The sequence below is a fragment of the Sorex fumeus genome, unplaced genomic scaffold (assembly GCF_029834395.1).
Source record: "Sorex fumeus unplaced genomic scaffold, SorFum_2.1 ptg000265l, whole genome shotgun sequence".
Taxonomy (NCBI): Eukaryota; Metazoa; Chordata; class Mammalia; order Eulipotyphla; family Soricidae; genus Sorex; species Sorex fumeus.
In genome coordinates, this window is record NW_026606322.1 from 335,364 (window position 1) to 354,774 (window position 19,411).

The window sequence follows — 19,411 nt, forward strand, 5'->3', positions numbered from 1 at the left end:
CAATTCCAAACAGGAGACGGTCCCAACTCCTCGCCAGTGCCAGGGACTCTTTCCGGAGCCACGGCCGCTAACGCGGCCGTGAAATATTTTCCCACTACATATGCCATAGGAACCATAAGCTACTTTCTTAGATGGAAACTTCTCTATTTTAGCTCACCCACTAGAAACACAGTAGCCAATAACTCATAAGCCTATCTTAACTCACATGGCATATCAAGCAGAATAGTAACAGTGAACGTGAAGGACTAAACCACACCTCTCACAATGGTAAAGCAACGCAAAAGCCCACCAAACATTCATATTGAAGAGTCTAGCCCAGATGACACCAACAGTACTGTAGTGTTAGACAACCTCTCTGACAAGGAATTCAGAAGGGAGCTACTTAGGATGCTTAGGGAATTAAAAGAAACAATGGAAACCAATGCCAATAGAAGACAAGAGGATCTGAAGGCAGAAATGAGGAAAATGCAATCAGAAATGTCAGACCTGAAAAATCTCGTAGGCGAATTGAAAAGCTCAGTGGAAGGCCTCAGCAGCAGAGTAACAGCGGCTGAGAACAGAATCAGTGAGCTCGAAGATGAAGTTCAGAGACTCTCCAGAAAAGAGCAGAAAATGGAAAAGAGACTCACAATTCGGGAACAGATGGCAAGAGAAGATCGTGATGAAGCCAAGAAGGGTAACATAAGAATTATTGGAGTCCCAGAGGGACAGGAAGAAAACCTCGATGAAGAAGAAACTGTCAAAGACATCATTGCTACAACATTTCCAGAGCTGAAGAAAACTTGTGACCACATTCAGGAGGCCCGAAGGGTACCAGCTAGAAGAAATCCGAATAAAAATACCCCAAGACACATTCTGATCAAAATGACCAAAATCTTAGACAGAGACAAAATTCTGAAAGCAGCAAGATCGAAGAAAGAAATCTCTTACAAAGGAGCATCCTTAAAATTCACAGCTGATTTTTCTGATGAAACCCTCATGGCCCGAAAACAGTGGTGGGACATAGAAAAAAACTCAATGAAATAAATGCCTCCCCAAAAATACTTTTCCCAGCAAGACTCTCATTCATAATAGAAGGAACAATTAAAAGACATAGAGTGGCAGGATGGATTAGAAAATTGAACCCAACATTCTGCTGCCTGCAAGAAACGCATCTCAATAGTCAAAGCAAACACAGACTCAGAGTCAAAGGCTGGAAAACAATCCTACAGGCAAACAGCTCCCATAAAATAGCTGGGGTAGCCATCCTTATATCAGACCACATCGATTTCAGAGTGAGGAAGGTCATAAGAGACAGTGAAGGCCATTTCTTATTGATCAAAGGATCTGTACAACAGGAAGAACTTACAATAATAAATGTATATGCACCTAATGAGAGACCAGCAAAGTACTTAAAACAACTACTCATAGATTTGGAAAAAGACATCAATAGCAACACAATACTAGTGGGAGACTTCAACACTGCTTTGTCACCTCTTGATAGATCAACCAGACTCAAGCTTAGCAAGGACATACTTCATTTGAGGGAAACAATGGAAGAAAGGGACTTAGTAGATATATACAGGACACTTCATCCACAAAAAGCTGAATACACATTCTTCTCAAGCGTACATGGAACATTCTCCGAGATAGACCACATGCTGAGCCACAAAACATGCCTCCATAAAATTAAGAAGGTAGAGATTGTATCAACAATCTTCTCAGACCATAATGTGCTGAAATTAGAAGTAAATCACACACAAAAACAGAAAACTAAATCAAACACCTGGAAATTAAACAGTGCACTATTGAACAACGAGTGGATTAGACAGGAAATCAAAGAGGAAATCAAAAGATTCCTAGAAACGAATGAAAATGAGAACACGAGTTACCAAAACTTATGGGACACAGCAAAGGCTGTGTTAAGAGGAAAGTTTATAGCTCTACAAGCATTCCTTAGGAAGGAGGAGCGAGCACACATAAGTAACCTAACCTCACAGCTTAAGAGCTTGGAGAAGGACCAAAAAAAGGAGCACAACTCGAACAGGAGAAAGGAAATAATAAAACTCAGAGCAGAGATTAACGAGATGGAAACCCAAAAAACAATCCGAAAGATCAATGAAACCAAAAGCTGGTTCTTTGAGAAAATTAACAAGATCGATAAGCCTCTAGCAAAACTCACAAAAGAAAGGGGGAGAGAAAACCCTAATAAACCGAATCAGAAATGAAAAGGGGGTCATTACAAGAGAAACCACAGAAATTCAGAGGATCCTCAGGGAGTACTTTGAGAAGCTTTATGCCACGGAACATCAAAACCTCGAGGAAATGGATAAATTCCTAGACTCCTACAGACTCCCAAGGCTGAACCAAGAAGACCTGGAATACCTGAACAGACCTATCACCATCAAGGAAATTGAAATGGTAATAAAAAGTCTCCCCAAGCACAAAAGTCCTGGCCCGGATGGATTCACTAGTGAATTCTTCCAAATCTTTAAAGAGGACTTACTCCCAATGCTCTTTAAGCTTTTCCACGAAATTGAAATATCAAAAACACTTCCGAACAGTTTCTACGAAGCAAATATCACCCTGATACCAAAAGCAGACAGAGATACCACAAAGACAGAGAATTACAGGCCGATATCCCTGATGAACACAGATGCAAAGATCCTCAACAAACTACTAGCAAATAGAATCCAACTACTCATCAAAAAGATCATACACCATGACCAAGTAGGATTTATCCCAGGGATGCAAGGATGGTTTAACATTCGGAAATCAATCAACATAATCCACCATATCAACAAAAGAAAAGATAAAAAGCATATGATCATATCAATAGATGCAGAGAAAGCATTTGATAAGATCCAGCATCCCTTTATGATGAAAACCTTAGCCAAAATGGGTATAGAGGGGACCTTCCTCAACATAATTAAAGCCATCTACCACAAGCCTACAGCAAGCATCATCCTCAATGGGGAAAAACTGAGAGCCTTCCCTCTAAGATCAGGGACGAGACAGGGATGCCCACTCTCTCCACTGCTGTTCAATATATTACTGGATGTACTTGCAATAGTGATTAGGCAGGAAAAAGATATTAAGGGCATTCAGGTAGGAAAGGAAGAAATCAAGCTCTCACTATTCGCAGATGATATGATACTCTACTTAGAGAACCCAATAACTTCCACCAAAAAACTCCTAGAAACAATAGACTCGTATAGTAAAGTTGCAGGTTATAAAATCAATACCCAAAAGTCCATGGCTTTCCTATACGCAAACAGTGAGAGAGAAGAAAGCAACATGAAAAAAACAATGCCATTCACAATTGTGCCCCAGAAAATCAAGTACCTAGGAATCAGCTTAACTAAGGAAGTAAAGGACCTGTACGAAGAAAACTACAAAACGCTACTTCAGGAAATAAAAGAGGATACGAGGAAATGGAAAGATTTCTCCCTATTCATGGGTCGGGAGAATTAACATTGTCAAAATGGCAGTATTTCCCAAAGCACTGTATAAATTAAACGCAATCCCTATTAGGATACCCATGACATTCTTCAAATAAGTGAAGCAAACACTCCTGAAATTTATATGGAACAATAAGCCCCCACGAATAGCTAAAGCAATTCTTGGGAAAAAGAAAATGGGAGGAATCAACCTCCCGAACTTCAAACTGTACTACAAAGCAGTAATAATTAAAACAGCATGGTACTGGAACAAAGGCAGAACTGCAGACCAATGGAACAGGGTTGAACACACTGACATCTCTCCTCAATCATATGCTCATCTAATCTTTGATAATGGTGCAAGTAATGTGAAGTGGAGTAAGGAAAGCCTCTTTAATAAATTGTGTTGGCATCACTGGACGGCTACATGCAAAAAAATAGGCTCAGAATTCTGCCTAACACCATGTACAAAAGTAAGATCAAAATGGATTAAAGACCTCAACATCAGACCAGAAACCATAAGGTACATTGAAGATAAAGTTGGCAAAACCCTCCATGACATTGAAGCTAATGGTATCTTCAAAGATGCCACGCCACTGGCCGAGCAAGTGAAAACAGAGATAGATAAATGGGACTATCTTAAACTAAGAAGCTTCTGCACCTCCAAAGAAACAGTGACCAAAATACAAAGACAGTCTACAGAATGGGAAAGGATATTCACCGAATACACATCTGACAAGGGGTTGATATCAAGGATATACAAAATACTGGTTAAACTCCACAAGAAGAAAACATCCAACCCCATCCAAAAATGGGGCAATGAAATGAACAGAAACTTTCTCAAAGAAGAAATCCGAATGGCAAAAAAGCACATGAGAAAATGCTCTACATCATTAATCATCAGGGAGATGCAGATCAAAACCACAATGAGATACCATCTCACACCTCAGAGACCGGCCCACATTCAAAAGAACAAAAGCAACCGATGCTGGCGTGGATGTGGCGAGAAAGGGACACTCCTTCACTGTTGGTGGGAATGTCCACTGGTTCAGCCCTTCTGGAAAACAGTATGGACGATTCTCAAAAAATTAGAAATTGAGCTCCCATTTGACCCAGCAATACCACTCCTGGGAATATATCCCAGAGAGGCAAAAATGTATAGTCGAAGTGACATCTGCACTTGTTTGTTCATTGCAGCACTCTTTACAATAGCCAGAAACTGCAAGAAACCTGAATGCCCAAGAACAGATGACTGGTTAAAGAAACTTTGGTACATCTACACAATGGAGTACTATGTAGCTCTTAGAAAAGATGAAGTCATGAAATTTACATACAAGTGGTACAATATGGAAAGTATCATGCTAAGCGAAATGAGTCAGAAAGAGAGGGATAGACATAGAAAGATTGCATTCATCTGGGGGATATAAAGTAACAAAGTATGAGATTAATACCCAAGAATAGCTGAGATCAGCACCAGGAGGATTACTCCATAACTTAGAGGCCAGCCGGGTATCCTAGAGGAAAGGGCAGTTCAGATAGAGAAGGGAGCACCAAATAAAGGATGTTTGGAGGATCCTCCCAGGAGGGGAGATGCATGTCGAAAGTAGACTATGGACTGAACATGTTTGCCATTCAATGCCTCTTTTGCAGACCACAACACCCAAAAGGAGAGAGAGAACACAGGGGATTGCCCTGCCACAGAGACAGGGGGGATGGGGGGATGGGGGTGGGAGGGATATTATCCATGGTGGTGGAAAATGGGCACTGGTGGAGGGATGGGTATCTGATCATTGTATAATTGAAACCAAAGCACAAAAAATTGCAAATTTACAACTGTAAAAAAAAATAAAATAAAATAAAATAAAGGGAAAAAAAAAGTATAATCGAAGTGACATCTGCACTTGTTTATTCATTGCAGCACTCTTCACAATAGCCAGAACCTGGAAAAAACCTGAGTGCCTGAGAACAGATGACTGGTTAAAGAAACTTTGGTACACCTACAAAATGGAGTACTATGTAGCTGTTAGAAAAGATGAAGTCATGAAATTTACATACAGGTGGTACTACATGGAAAGTATCATGCTAAGCGAAATGTGTCAGAAAGAGAGGGATAGACATAGAAAGATTGCATTCATCCGGGGAACATAAAGTAACAAAATAGGAGACTAACACCAAGAATAGCTGAGATAAGTACCAGGACGTTTACTCCATGGCTTGGAGGCCAACCGCACATGCTAGGGTGGAAAGGCAGCTCAGATAGAGAAGGGAGCACCAAATAAAGGGTGTTGGGAGGATCCTCCCAGGATGGGAAAAGCATGCTGAAAGTAGATTATAGACCAAACATGATTGCCACTCGATGCCTCTTTTGCAAACCACAGCACCCAAAAGGAGAGAGAACAAAAGGCAGGGCGGGATGGGGGGATGGGAGGTGGGAGGGATACTGGGATCCGTGGTGGTGGAATTTGGGCACTTGTGGAGTGATGGATGATTAATTATACAATTAATCATTGTATAATTGAAACCCAAGCACAGAAATTTGTAAGTCTACAACTGTACCTCTTGGTTTGACACTAATAAAAATTAATAAATGAATAAATTAAAAGGTTCCAATAAAAAAAAGATTTGAATTTCCCCTCCAAAACTGGTCTGTATAAATCTCCTTCCCAGAATCTCCACTGTTCCTCGCACTACCTTTAGTGGCTACCTGAGATAATGGTGTTAATGATTAAAGAATGTAAGGAAACTGGATTCTCCATATAGGAGTTTAAATGTCACTGTAAGTAACAATGTATACCCGTCTTTTTGTGCCTCTCTGACAACTACCACCATACTCAGAGACTAGACTGAATCATGACAGTTGTTTGTGACAGATGTTGATAAAATTTCTATTTTGTGCTGGATATAAACCCACAACACTCGTGTAAATGTAAAACTACTTCAGGATTAAGTAGCAATATAAAATTGCATTCAATGAGAAGCATGACACACAAGCATGACTTCTGGGATCAGATGATGCTACATGAGTTTGGTCCTGACTTTTCTCCAAGAGGTATTGACATCTTTACTGGCATTAACATTAAAGCCAGGAATCAAGAAAGAGGCCTAAAGGGCTCGAGCTAGTTTGGAAAGTTTTTTCTGAGTAAATGTTAAAGAAGAGTACAGTGAGGTGGAGGATATGAAAAATGAAGAGCAGCCAAAGTTTTGAGACTGCATGGCACTAGTTGAGACATGAGTGATGTCTGAATGATGAAACTCTGTATGAATTCATGTGAAGAGTGCAAGAATGATGCCACGAAAGTCCATTTCATCCAAACGTGGGCTGGACTTAATCTTACAATTAGTTATAATTTTTAATCAAAGAATTGTGCTATGAAAATCATGACAGGACAAGCACTTTCAGTGTTTTATTTTGTTTGTTTTGTTTGGAGCTGCACCCAGTGGTTCTTAGGGCTTGCTCCAGGCTCTACAGTCAGAGATGACTCCTGGAAAAGCTCAGGGGCCATACGTGGTGTTGGGGATCAAACCTGGGCTGGACTTATGCAAGGAAAGTGCACAACCAACTATACTATCACTCCAGCATCTGTAGTTTCAACTTTAAGGTGTTTAAGGTGAAGGGAGACAAAAAGGGCTTTCCTGCCATCCAAGATGTATTTGTGCGGTAATGTGTGTAAATGGGAGAAGGAAACTGAAAGATGGAGGCTGTGTGTGTGTGTGTGTGTGTGTGTGTGTGTGTGTGTGTGTGTGTGTGTGTGTTTATGGCATGTACAGTTTTGGGAAGCTTAAAGAAGAGAAATAACTCATATTTATAGTTGGTGAATTTCAGAATGGCTCCATAAATTCAGGAGAATTGAGTGGCCAAAATAGAGCACTAGCTCGTGCAGGAAGTTAGAATAGTTGAATCCAGGCCTGTTATCTCCCAACACACTTCCAAGATAACTTCATTACACAACTTAGCAGCATGTGCAAGAAATACTGATATATAAAATTCAGGGTATACTAACCACTAGAAACCAGTAGTTGCCTGATCTTGCTCACATCTTTCCTCACATTATTGTAGTTACTGATTTCCACTTTGTTTCCCAGTCCCACTAAATTTTCCTGAACAGGACATTGGCCTACTTATATCAGAGTATGGGCCTTATGGACATTTTCTGGATTCAGTTTAGAAAAGTATCTTGAATGAATCCATCTAACTCCATAGATAGTTATTCTAATAGGATTCAGACCAGTTACAATTGACTAGTAAGTGGATCTAAAATATCCAGGAAAATTAAAAGACCATTGATTGAGTGGGATTTAATAGTATTGCTGAGAACACTGCTAGGGTTTTAAGAAAATCTAAATTGGACTAGCAAACTAGTTAAGGGGGAAATGTCTATAAATTCAAAAGAATAAGACACGTGAATAAATATAGATGTAGCAAATGGTTCGACTATAAATGTTTCAATACAATTACATTTATGAGCCTAATTTTTATGTTGATGTACAACACATAAAACAGTTTTCAGAAAATGAATAAAAATTTAGGGAATCACAACATATATTGGGACTCAGGTGACCAGCCACATATCTGAAGAATGAAAGTGGGGCTCTCTCTAAAGAAATAACTTCAGTTTTATAAAATTCATTACCTTTAAGAAAATTATGCATGCTGGGGCTAAAGAGATAGTATAGTGAGTAGGGCACTTACTTGCCTTGCATGTATCAGGCAGACCTAGGTTGATCTCCTACTTCCCATATGTCCGCCTAAACTCACCAGGAGTGATTCCTGAGTACAGAGACAGGAATAATTTCTGATCAGGTGCCAGTTGTGTCCTCCCCCCCAAAGGAAAAATAATACTAATGATACTATATTTTCTGGTTTGATGCTACATTCACAGTAGTGAAGACATTCCATACATCCCTATCTAGTTATTTTGCCAATAAAAGGCAGCTTTCCTCCTGGTATCATTTCCTAAAAGAAAAATTTGCAAAACTACTGTTTTTTCCTCAGGATCGCCAATTTGCTGCCCCCCACCACCACCCCAGCTCAGGAGCCCCTGCGAAGCAGAAGTGGGAGGGGGAGACTGCTAGCCACCCTGACTTGGCTCCACACAGCCCAGTACCAAAAAACTGAGGCTGTGTGGCATTAGGGCCTGTTTGTTCTTTAAGATTGCCATTGCCACCCACCCCAGGTCAGGAGTCTCCAAACAGGAGACAGTGGAGTGGGAGTCTATTAGCCACTCTGGTTTGGCCTCACCAGCCCTGATCTTGGTTGATAGCGCCCCCAGCCCCATTTCTTCACCTCTTCCTATCTCACTATGAGCATAAAAAAGACATTCTAACGCTAAGTCACCAAAGCACATAACAAGACACAAGAAACAATCCTAACCTCTAAAGTTACATGGAAAAGCAATGCAGAACCCCACAATGCTTAGAAAGTGAAGATGGTATCCTTGATGACTCCACCAGTAATAATGACGTATGCAAGCCCTCTGAAAAGTACTTTACTTTTATTTTTTTCTATAAAATCTATATCATTTATTTTATTGAATCATCATTTCTCCATAATATACAATTAAAAAGCTTTCGTGATTGAGTCTCAGTCATACAATGTTCCAATACCCATCCCTCCACCATTGTACATTTCCCACTACTAATATCCCTCATATCCATCCTGCTACCCCACCCACCCCATCCACCTGCCTCTATGGTTGGCACTTTCTTTTTCTCTCTTTCTCTCTCTCTTTCTTTCTTTCTTTCTTTCTTTACTTCTTTCTTTCTTGCTTCCTTCCTTCCTTCCTTTCTCTCCTCTCTCTCTCTGTCTCTCTCTCTTTTTCTCCCCTTTTGGGCATTATGTTTGATCATTTTCCCACTTTAACATAAATCTTATAAGTATTTTAGAAAGGAAAAAGGAAATGTTGAGGATGCTTAAGGAGCTCAAAGAAACAATGAAACAGACTTCCAGAAACACACAAGAGGATATTAAAGCAGAAATGAGTAATATACAGACAGAAATGACAGAACCAAAAAATATGGTAGGCAAAATGAAAAACTCACTTGAAATCTTCACCAGAAGAGTAACAACTGCTGAGGAAAAAATTGGTGAGTTCCAAGATGAGGTGCAGAAAACCTCCAGAAAATAGCAGAAGATGTAAAAAATCCTCAAAATATATGAACATTTGACAGGAGAACATTGGGGATGAATTCAAGAAGAACTACATAAGAATCACTGGGCTCTCAGAGGGCCAGGAAGGCAACCCTGATGAAGAAGGAACAGTAAATCACATCATTGTTGAGAACTTTCCAGAGCTGGAGAGTGCTGCACCCAGATCCAAGAGGCCTAAAGGATATTGGCTAAAATAAACTCAAATAAAATTACTACAAGACACATCCTAATCAAAATGTGAAAACCATAGATAGAGACAATACTTGAAATAGCAAGATCAAAATATGAGAACTTAGTCCTATATTAAGTTCCTCCCCACATGTTGATTTATTTTTCCTTTCTCTTCTACTTTTCAATAAGTTTTTTTATTTTCAGAACATCAGAAAATTAAATTATACACAAAGCAGATCCTTAAGATTTACACAGCTTATTTACCAAATGAAACCCTCAAGATCCAAAGACATCGGTGGGATATAATTAAAAAATTATAAATAAATGAATAAATAAATAAAAACCTCAATGAAATGAATGCCTCACCAAGAATACCATACCCAGCCAGACTCTCTTTGAGATTTGAAGAAATCAAACACAACTTCACAGATAAACAGCAATTCAGGAACTTTACAGACTCAAAATCATCTTTACAAGAGGAACTAAAGGGGATACTTAAGACTGGACAAATCTTGCAGCAAATAAATCCCTCATAAAGGTCACAGTGGTCGTGCTGATATCAGACAACATAGATTTCAGGAAGAACTCACACTTCTAAAAATATATGCACCTAATGAAGGACCAGAAAAATACTTAAAACAACTGCTAATAAACTTGAAGAAAAACATTGATAGAAACAAAATAGTAGCTGGAGACGTTAACACTCCTCTGTCACTGCTTGGTAGATCAACTAGATTAAAGCTCAGGAAGGAAATATTTGTTTAGAGAGAAGAAAGAGAAGAGAGAGGTTTAGTATACATATATGTGTTTCTGTCCCAGTCTGTGGAGACGTTTTTCTTCCAAAGCACATGGGACATTCTCAAAGATAGACCACATACTGAAACACAAACCATACCTCTACAAAGTCAAGAGAATGCAAGTCAACTATCTTCTCAGACCATGGTGTACTGAAAATATAAGTTAACCACAAACAAAAAGAGTGAAACAACTCAAATACCTGGAAATTAAATAGCTCAGTATTGAACAACCAATAGTCAAAGAGGAAATCAAAAGGAAATAAAAAAATCTTTCAGAAACAAATGAGAATGAGAACATGGCATATCAAAACTTGTGGGACAGAGCAAAAAGTGTTAAGAGGAAAATTCATAGCTTTGCAAATATTTATCAGGAAGAAATAAAAGGTTCACATAAATATCTTGACTACATAATTCAAGAAATTATAAAATGACTAACAAAAGGAGCTCAAAGCAGGCAGGAGGAAGGAAATAATAAAACTTAGAGCAGAAATTAATGAATTGCAATTTTAAAAAATCCAAAAGTTCAATGAAACTAAGAGATAGATCATTGGAAAAATAAACAGCATTTATAAACCACTAATAAGACTCACAAAGAAAGAGGGAGAGAACTCTAATAAACAGAATCAGAAATAAAAGGTGGGTAAAATCACAACCAATACCACAGAAACTCAAAGTATTATCTGAGATTACTTTGACAATCTTTATTCCATGATATGAGAGAATATAGAGAAAATTCTTGGACTCCTAAAACCTCCCAAGGTTGAAGCAAGATTATTTGGAATACCTGAACAGACCTGTCATTATAAAGGAAGTTGAAATGTTAGACTAAAGTCTCCCTGCAAACAAATCCCAGGCCCAGAAAGAGTCACTAATAAGTTCTTTCAGACCTTTAAAGATCTGCTGCCAATCCTTTTCAGTATCTACTAAGAAATGGAAGAAACAGAAACATTCCAAAACAATTTCTATGTAACAAATATCATTCTGATACCAAAAACAGAGACACCACTAAAAAAGGAAAGAGAGAGAGTGAGTGAGATAAAGAGAACACTACAGGCTAATGTCCCTGATGAACACAGATGCAAATATTCTCAACAAAATACTAGCAAATAGCTCATCAAAAAATTATACATCATTATGAAATGGACTTTATCCCAAGAGCGGTTTAACATACGCAAGTCAATCAACATAATACACCATACCCTGTAGCACTGTAGCACTGTCCTCCCGTTGTTCATCGACTTGCTCGAGCAGGCCCAGTAACGTCTCCATTGTGAGACTTGTTACTGTGTTTGGCATATCGAATATGAATACACCACAGGGAGTTTGCCAGGCTTTGCCGTGCAGGCGAGATACTCTCAGTAGCTTGCCGGGCTCTCAAGAAGGATGGAGGAATCGAACCTGGCTTGGCCAGGCCGGCTGCATGCAAGACAAACACCCTACTGCTGTGCTATCACTCCAGCCCTATCAATCATATCAATCAAAAAGAAATACCATATTATCAAATCAATAGATGCGGAAAAAGCAGTTGACAAGGTCCACCACCCATTAATGATAAAAACTCTCAACAAAATGGAAATTGAACGATATTTCCTCAACACAAAGCCATTTACCACAATCCCACAGCAATCATTGCTCAATGGTGAAAAAAACTAACAGCCTTTCTTCTAAGATCAAGCAGAAGAAAAGGTTACCCACTCTAGCCACTTCCATTTAATATAGTGCTGGATGTACTTGCCATAGCAATTGGGCAAGAAGATCTCAAGGAGATCCAGATTGGAAAGGAAGAAGTCAAACCCTCACTATTTGTGAATGGCATTATATTGTATTTATAGAATTCTAAAGAGGATACAAAAAAGCTCCTAGAAACAATCTATTTTTATAGGAAAGTGACAGTTTACAAAATCAATATGCAAAAGCCTATAGCTTTCCTAGATGCAAATATAATAAAAGAGAAGAGAAATAAAAATGAAAAATCCCATCCACAATACTATCTCAGAAAATCAACTACCTCAGAATTAGCTTAATTGAAGGGGAGAAAGACCTATACAAAAAAATTAAATAAAAGTACATACCACTACTTCAAGAAATAAAAGAAACTCTATGACAGTGTTGGTTGGAAGGGATTGTTCTGGATGGGAGATTGTGCCAAAAGTGGGTAAAGGATCAAATATGATTGCCCCTCAGTATCTGTATTGTAAACCATAATGCCCAAAAAGGAGGGAGGGAGAGAGTGAGACAGAGAGAGAGAGAGAGAGAGAGAGAGAGAGAGAAGAAAATTGCCTGCCATATCGGCAGGCTTAGGGGCAGGGGTGGAGTGGGGATTCTGGGGTCAATGGTGGTGGGATATATACACTGGTGGAGGAATGGGTGTTGGAACATTTTATGACCGAAACCCAATCATGAAAGCTTTGTAACTGTGTATCTCATGATGATTCAATTAAAACAAAATTTAAGAAAGAAATAAAAGAAGACATGAAGGAATGAAAACATATCCCCTGCTCATGAATTGAGATAATTAATTAAAATGGCAATACCTCACCCCCAAAAGCATTGTACAGATTCAATGCAGCCCCTAAGAAGACACCCATGGCAATTTTTTTTTTCCAAATTTAATTTCATAGTACAGCAGGTAGGGGATTTGTCTTGCACGCAGCTGATCAGGTTTGATTTTTCTGTCCCTCTCGTAGAGCCCAGCAAACTACTGAGAGTATCCCATCCACATGGCAGAGCCTGGCAAATTCCCCGTGGCATATTCAATATGCCAAAAATATTACCAAAAAGTCTCACAATGGAGATGTTACTGGTGCCCTCTCCAGCAAATGGATGAACAACAGGATGACAGTGTTACAGTGTTACTGTGCTACCTTGAGTTACAAAGGTTTCACAGTTGAGTTTTTGACACACAATGTTCCATCACTGATTCTACCACTAGTGTCAGCTTCCTTTCACCAGTGTCTCCAGATTCCTTCTCTTTCCCCCACGCCCCAGCCCCAACCTGCCATCTTGGCAAGAAGCTTTTAAGTTTGGTTATTGAAGTTTGGGTCTTGTGATTTCAGTATTGTTGACTCTGTGGTTTGGCTATTTAGCTCTACCATTCCTAACACAACCAATGTACCTGAATCCTCTTGACCCCTGACCCATTTGCTTCTCATCTATCTTTCTCCTCTTCCCCTTCATTCTATTTCTTTTCTTCTTATCCCTACATTTTGTGGCCAAGGGTGATCTCGTGAAATTCTCCTTTAACCATTGCATTTCCTTATTCAATTACTCTTAATCACTTAATCACTTAATTTCCCAAATTAAGCAAATTACTCGTCAATTTGCTCGAGCGGGTGCCAGTAACGTCTCCATTTGTCCCTGTCGCGTGCTAGTGTAGCCCAATGGCATCTGTTCGCTCTGGGAACATGAAGAGCCTCAAACCGATCGTTCATGATCTTGATGAATAAGTCTGACCATCTGGTAGGTGGGCGGTCACGCGGTCTTTTGACATCCCGTGGAATCCAGTCCGTAACAGCTCTAGTCCAGCGGTCGTCTTTAAATCTCATTATGTGATCAGCCCATCTGATTTTTGACACCTTGGCAAACAAGACAGCATCCCTGATTCTTGATCGTCGACGGATGTCAGAACTCCGGATTCTTTCTCTCATTTGAGTGAAACGTGATATTCCAAGCATAGCTCTTTCAATTCTTCTTTGGGAGACCTGAATAACATTCTCATACTGTTTGCGTAGGGCCCAGGTCTCTGAGGCATATGTTAATGCAGGAAGAACAGTGGAATCAAAGAGATGTGCCCGGAGCCGAAGGTTCTTCGTCCTCTTAGCTATTTCTTCGACGTTCTTGAAGGCATTCCAAGCTGCTCTCTTCCTCCTGCGCAGCTCAGGTGCCAGGTCATTTGTCATGTTGACTTCTCGACCTAGGTACACATAGCTGTTGCATTCGGAGATGGTCGTTCCATTGAGAGTGAATGGGCATCAGGCACAAGGCTGTTTCTAATAAACATTGTCTTCGTAAGATTCAGCTATAGTCCAACCTTTCCACACTCACGGTCAAAGTCGGCCAGCATTTGTGCCGCTTGGCTGATGTTTGGTGTTATTAAAACAATGTCATCAGCAAAGCAGAGGTGGTGTAATTGCCGACCATCTATCTTCATTCCCATTCCTTCCCATTCCAGTCGTCGCATGATGTTCTCGAGGGTGGCACTGAAGAGTTTCGGTGAAATGGTATCACCCTGCCGAACCCCTCTCTTGACATCAACGATCACTTCTTTGTAGAATGGTGAGATCCTGGTAGTGAATCCGCAATACAGCTCACGGAGGATCTTGATGTATTAGGCTTGAATGCCCTGATTGGCTAGGACTTCAATGACTGCTTCTGTCTCAACAGAATCAAAGGCCTTCTTTAAATCAATGAACTCTAACTACCACATATAAGTGATGTCATCCTGTTTTTGACCCATAACATTTTCCCAAAAATTAGATCAAATATTCCTGAAATTGATCACGACGATCACGACCATCCTGTTGTTCGTCGATTGCCTTGAGCAGACCCCAGTAACTTCTCCTTCATCCCAGCCCTGAGATTTTTTTAAAAAGTGCCATATCAAAGCTCATTCAGAGTTAGGAGAATGAGACCCCTCATTGTTACTGGTATTTAGCATATTGGTTATGCCACGGGGAGTTTGCCAGACTCTGCCATGTGGGCAGGTTTCATTTAGTAGCCTGAAATTGATAAGAAACAATATCCCTTTCTGTATTGAGTTTGAATCAGGGCATTCAAGCTCAATACATCAGGATCCTCCGTGAACTGTATTACGGATTCACTACCAGGATCTCACCATTCTACAAAGAAGTAATCATCGATGTCAAGAGAGGGGTTCGGCAGGGTGATAACATTTTACCAAAACTCTTCAGTGCCACCCTCAAGAACATCATGCCACAACTGGACTGGGAAGGAATGGGAGTGAAGATAGATGGTCGGCAACTACACCACCTCCACTTCGCTGATGACATTGCTCTAATAACAACAAACATTAGCCAAGTGACACAAATGCTGGCCGACTTCAAACGTGAGTGTGGAGAGGTCGGACTACAGCTGAATCTTAAGAAGACAATGTTTATGAGAAACAGTCTTGTCCCTGACGCTCCATTCGCTCTCAATGGAACCACCATCTCCGAATGCAACAGTTATGTGTACCTACGTCAAGAAGTCAACATGACAAATGACCTGGCACCTGAGCTGCGCAGGAGGAAGGCTTGGAACGCCTTCAAGAGCGTCGAAGAAATAGCTAAAAGAACGAAGAAACTCCGGCTCTGGGCACATCTCTTTGATTCCACTGTTCTTCCTGCATTAACATACGCCTCAGAGACCTGGGCCCTACGCAAACAGGATGAGAACACTATTTGGGTCTCCCAAAGAGGAATCAAAAGAACTATGCTTAGTGTATCACGTTTCACTCAAATGAGAGAAAGAATCCGGAGTTCCGACCTCCATCAAAGATCATGAATTAGCGATGTTGTCTCGTTTGCCAAGTCATCAAAAATCAGATGGGCTGGACACGTAATGAGATTTGGAGACGACCGCTGTACTAGAGCCATTACCAACTGGATTCCACGGGAGTCAAAAGACCATGTGGCCGCCCACCTACCAGATGGTCAAACTTCTTCATCAAGATCCTGAACAATCGATTTGAGGCTCTTCGTGTTCCTAGAACGAACAGATGCCATTGGGCTCACTAGCACGCGACAGGGACAAATGGAGACATTACTGGCGCCCGTTCAAGCTAATCGACAATTAACAGGAAGTCAAGTGATCAAGTGATCCCTCTCCCCAAAATTGTTAAAGCAATCCTTGGAAATATGGTAGGCATCACTTCTCAACTTCAAACTGTACTATGAAGAAGTAGTAATTAAAGCAGCATTGTACTGGAATAAAGATAGACCCTCATAACAATGGAATCGAGTTGAATATCCTGAGACAGACCCTAGGTATATGATCAGCTATTCTTTGATAAAGGAGAAAAATATATAAATTGGAGCAAGGAAAACCTCTTTAACAAGTGGTGTTGGGAAAATTAGTAAGCTACATATGGGGGGTGGGGAAGACTCAGACTTTTTTCTAACACCATGCACAAAAATTAAATCAAAATAGATTAAAGACCTTGATATCAGACCTGAATCCATAAAGTACACAGAGGAAAATGTAGGAAGAAATCTCCATGACATTGAAGACCAGGCATCTTCAAGGATGAAATGGCACTGACCAAGTAAGAGGAAGCAAAGATAAACAAATAGGACTACACTAAATTAATAAACTTATGCCCCTCGAAGGAAATTATGACCAGGATACAATATCAACCATGGAATGAGAGAAATTAGTTACTAAATATTCATCTGGTAAGGGTAATATAGCACTGCACGGTCCTCCCATTGTTCATCGATTTGCTCTAGCGGGCCCAGTAACATTTCCAGCGTAAGATTTCTTGTTACTGTGTTTGGCATATTGAATACGTCACGGGTAGCTTGCCAGGCTTTGCCATGTGGGAGAAATACTCTCAGTAGCTTGCCGGGCTCTCCGAGAGGGGAAGAGGAATCGAACCCAGCTTGACTGGGTCAGCTGTGCGCAAGACAAATGCACTACCACTGTGCTATTTCTCCAGCCCAGTAAGGGTAATCACTGTCACGGTCACTGTCCTCCCGTTGTTCATCGAATTGCTCGAGCGGGCTCAGTAACATCTCCATTGTGAGACTTCTTGTTACTGTGTTTGGCATATTGAATACGTCATGGGTAGCTTGCCAGGCTTTGCCATGCGGGTGAGATACTCTCAGTAGCTTGCTGGGCTCTCTGAGAGGGGCGGAGGAATCAAACTCGGCTCAGCCATGTCGGCCGCGTGCAAAGCAAACGCCCTACCACTGTGCTATCACTCCAGCCTGGTAAGGGTAATATCTAAGATATATATTTCACTGGTAGAATTTTACAAGAAAAAAACATCCAACTCCATCAAAAAGTGGGGAGAAGTGATGAATAGAAACTTCCTCAAAGAAGAAATACAAATGGCCAAAAGATACATGGGGGAAAATGCTGTACATCACTAACCACCAGGGACATGCAGATCAAAACTATTTTAAACTACAGTGCAAAAACTTATACTTTAAATAAAATCATCTCTCATGGATGCAGATTGGTGGGTGAGAGGGAAACCAGGGTGGTGGCGGCATAGGTGGAATTAAGTGGACACTGGTGAAGGGGTTGGTGTTGAAACTTTGTATACATGAAAGCCAATCATGAATACCTTTGTAATTTTATGGTGACTCAACAAATTTTTAAAAATTTAAACAAACAAAATTTGCAAACTTAGCAACCTTAATGCCTAAGGGGTAACATCTCCAGATCCAGAGTTCAGAAACTGCCTTAGTCACAAGGAGTATCAACTCTCATCTTTCTCATTGGTAAATTGGGTTGGATTGTTAAAGGTTCGTTCAGTCTCCTCCAGAAACTTTCTATACTCTCTTCAATGGCAAAGTATTTCCCATTCCCCACTGTTACCATACTTCTTGACCCAGTGCTTGCACTCTGTTAAGAATGACATCATGTAAATGATGCAGTCCATGGTTTCTGCAACTTAATCAGACTCTATACTCCAAGAACAGATGAATGGTTTCAGAGTTATCATCTTAAATAAGAGTTAAACTGAAGTCAGTGGGCCTGTGAGACAGGGAAGAGAGAGATGATCACTTTCTCCCTATCTGCCTCTGCCATCCCGGGACCAGCTGAGAAGGTTAGAACTGATAAAGTCTCAGATGAGCCACTTCATAGCACAGACCTGGAGTCAGGCCAGCCCCACTAGGTGGCCATCAAGCCACACTTGACATCTGCTTGGTCTTCTCAGCAGGAGAGTTAATACCCAACATTCAATTTCTTGGTGAACTGCGGACTCAGGCTGGAGCAAGGAAGTGCTCTCTGCAGGTAAGGAAAGTCAGTCCTAGGCCTTACTCAGGGTTCCCAGGTACTTTCTTTTTCTCACAGAAAGGAATTTCAGTAGTAAACAAGCAGTGAAGTTTAAACAGATTTTATTTGAAGGTTTTTAGGAAGGGAAAAGAGAGAGAGAGAGACTGAGTGAGAGAGAGAGAGACTGAGTGAAAGAGAGAGAGAGGAAGAGAGAGAGAAAGAGAGAGAGAGACAGAGAGAGTAATGTGCTCAAGTGAGATGCAGACTTCTCCAGAGATGGAGAGAGCCTATTACACATACCAAGAGGGGAGATATGGGCAACATATGTACTTGGTCATGGGAGCACAAGCTGCACATTGGCTCAGGCAGTATATGAGCACCCTTCTTTTGTTAGAGGTGGCTTTTATAGGGTTTTTTCGAAGATGCCCCATGTAGGGCTTTCTAGCTAGATAAGAGTTTGTTGCTAGGGTGGTTGCCAAGGGAATAAAGTTTGGGAGTAGTTGATAGTCTTCTTTGAAATTCCTTTCCTGGCCTTTATTCCTGCTGGAGTTTCTCTCAGAGGAGGGAGAGTCCAGCCTTCTCTGGGTCTGCTACTGGTGCCAGAAGATCTTATATAACAGGCCTTATTTCCCGTGCTCAACGTGTGCTTTTTGCAGCTTCAGGACTATTGGTTTTATTATTACCCAGGAATTCGATTGCCATAAGGGCCCTACCCTTTCTAACTGCCTACATCAAAATTGCCCAGTCAAGGACAACTTACCTGGTTGTTTGACATGGACCTTGGACTTCAATTCCTGAAACACAAACAAAATAAAATAGCAATAAAAAGCTATAAAAATTATCAATAATTATTCTCGTGATGAAAATGTCCCTGATACAAGTTTGGAATTTAGAGGCCATAGCTATGCAAGAAAATGTTCTTCAATAATCTA

The 19,411-nt window shown here is 40.5% G+C and overlaps 1 protein-coding gene across 1 annotated transcript in view; it reads right to left on the bottom strand.

The window, feature by feature from the left end:
• LOC130018619 (protein mono-ADP-ribosyltransferase PARP14-like) overlaps window positions 1-19,411 on the bottom strand; it is a 159,984-nt gene that overhangs the window by 135,206 nt on the left and 5,367 nt on the right. The window contains exon 3 of the mRNA XM_056109406.1: window positions 19,240-19,273. Within this exon, the coding sequence (XP_055965381.1) occupies window positions 19,240-19,273 (34 nt within the window). The remainder of the gene's footprint in view (window positions 1-19,239; window positions 19,274-19,411) is intronic.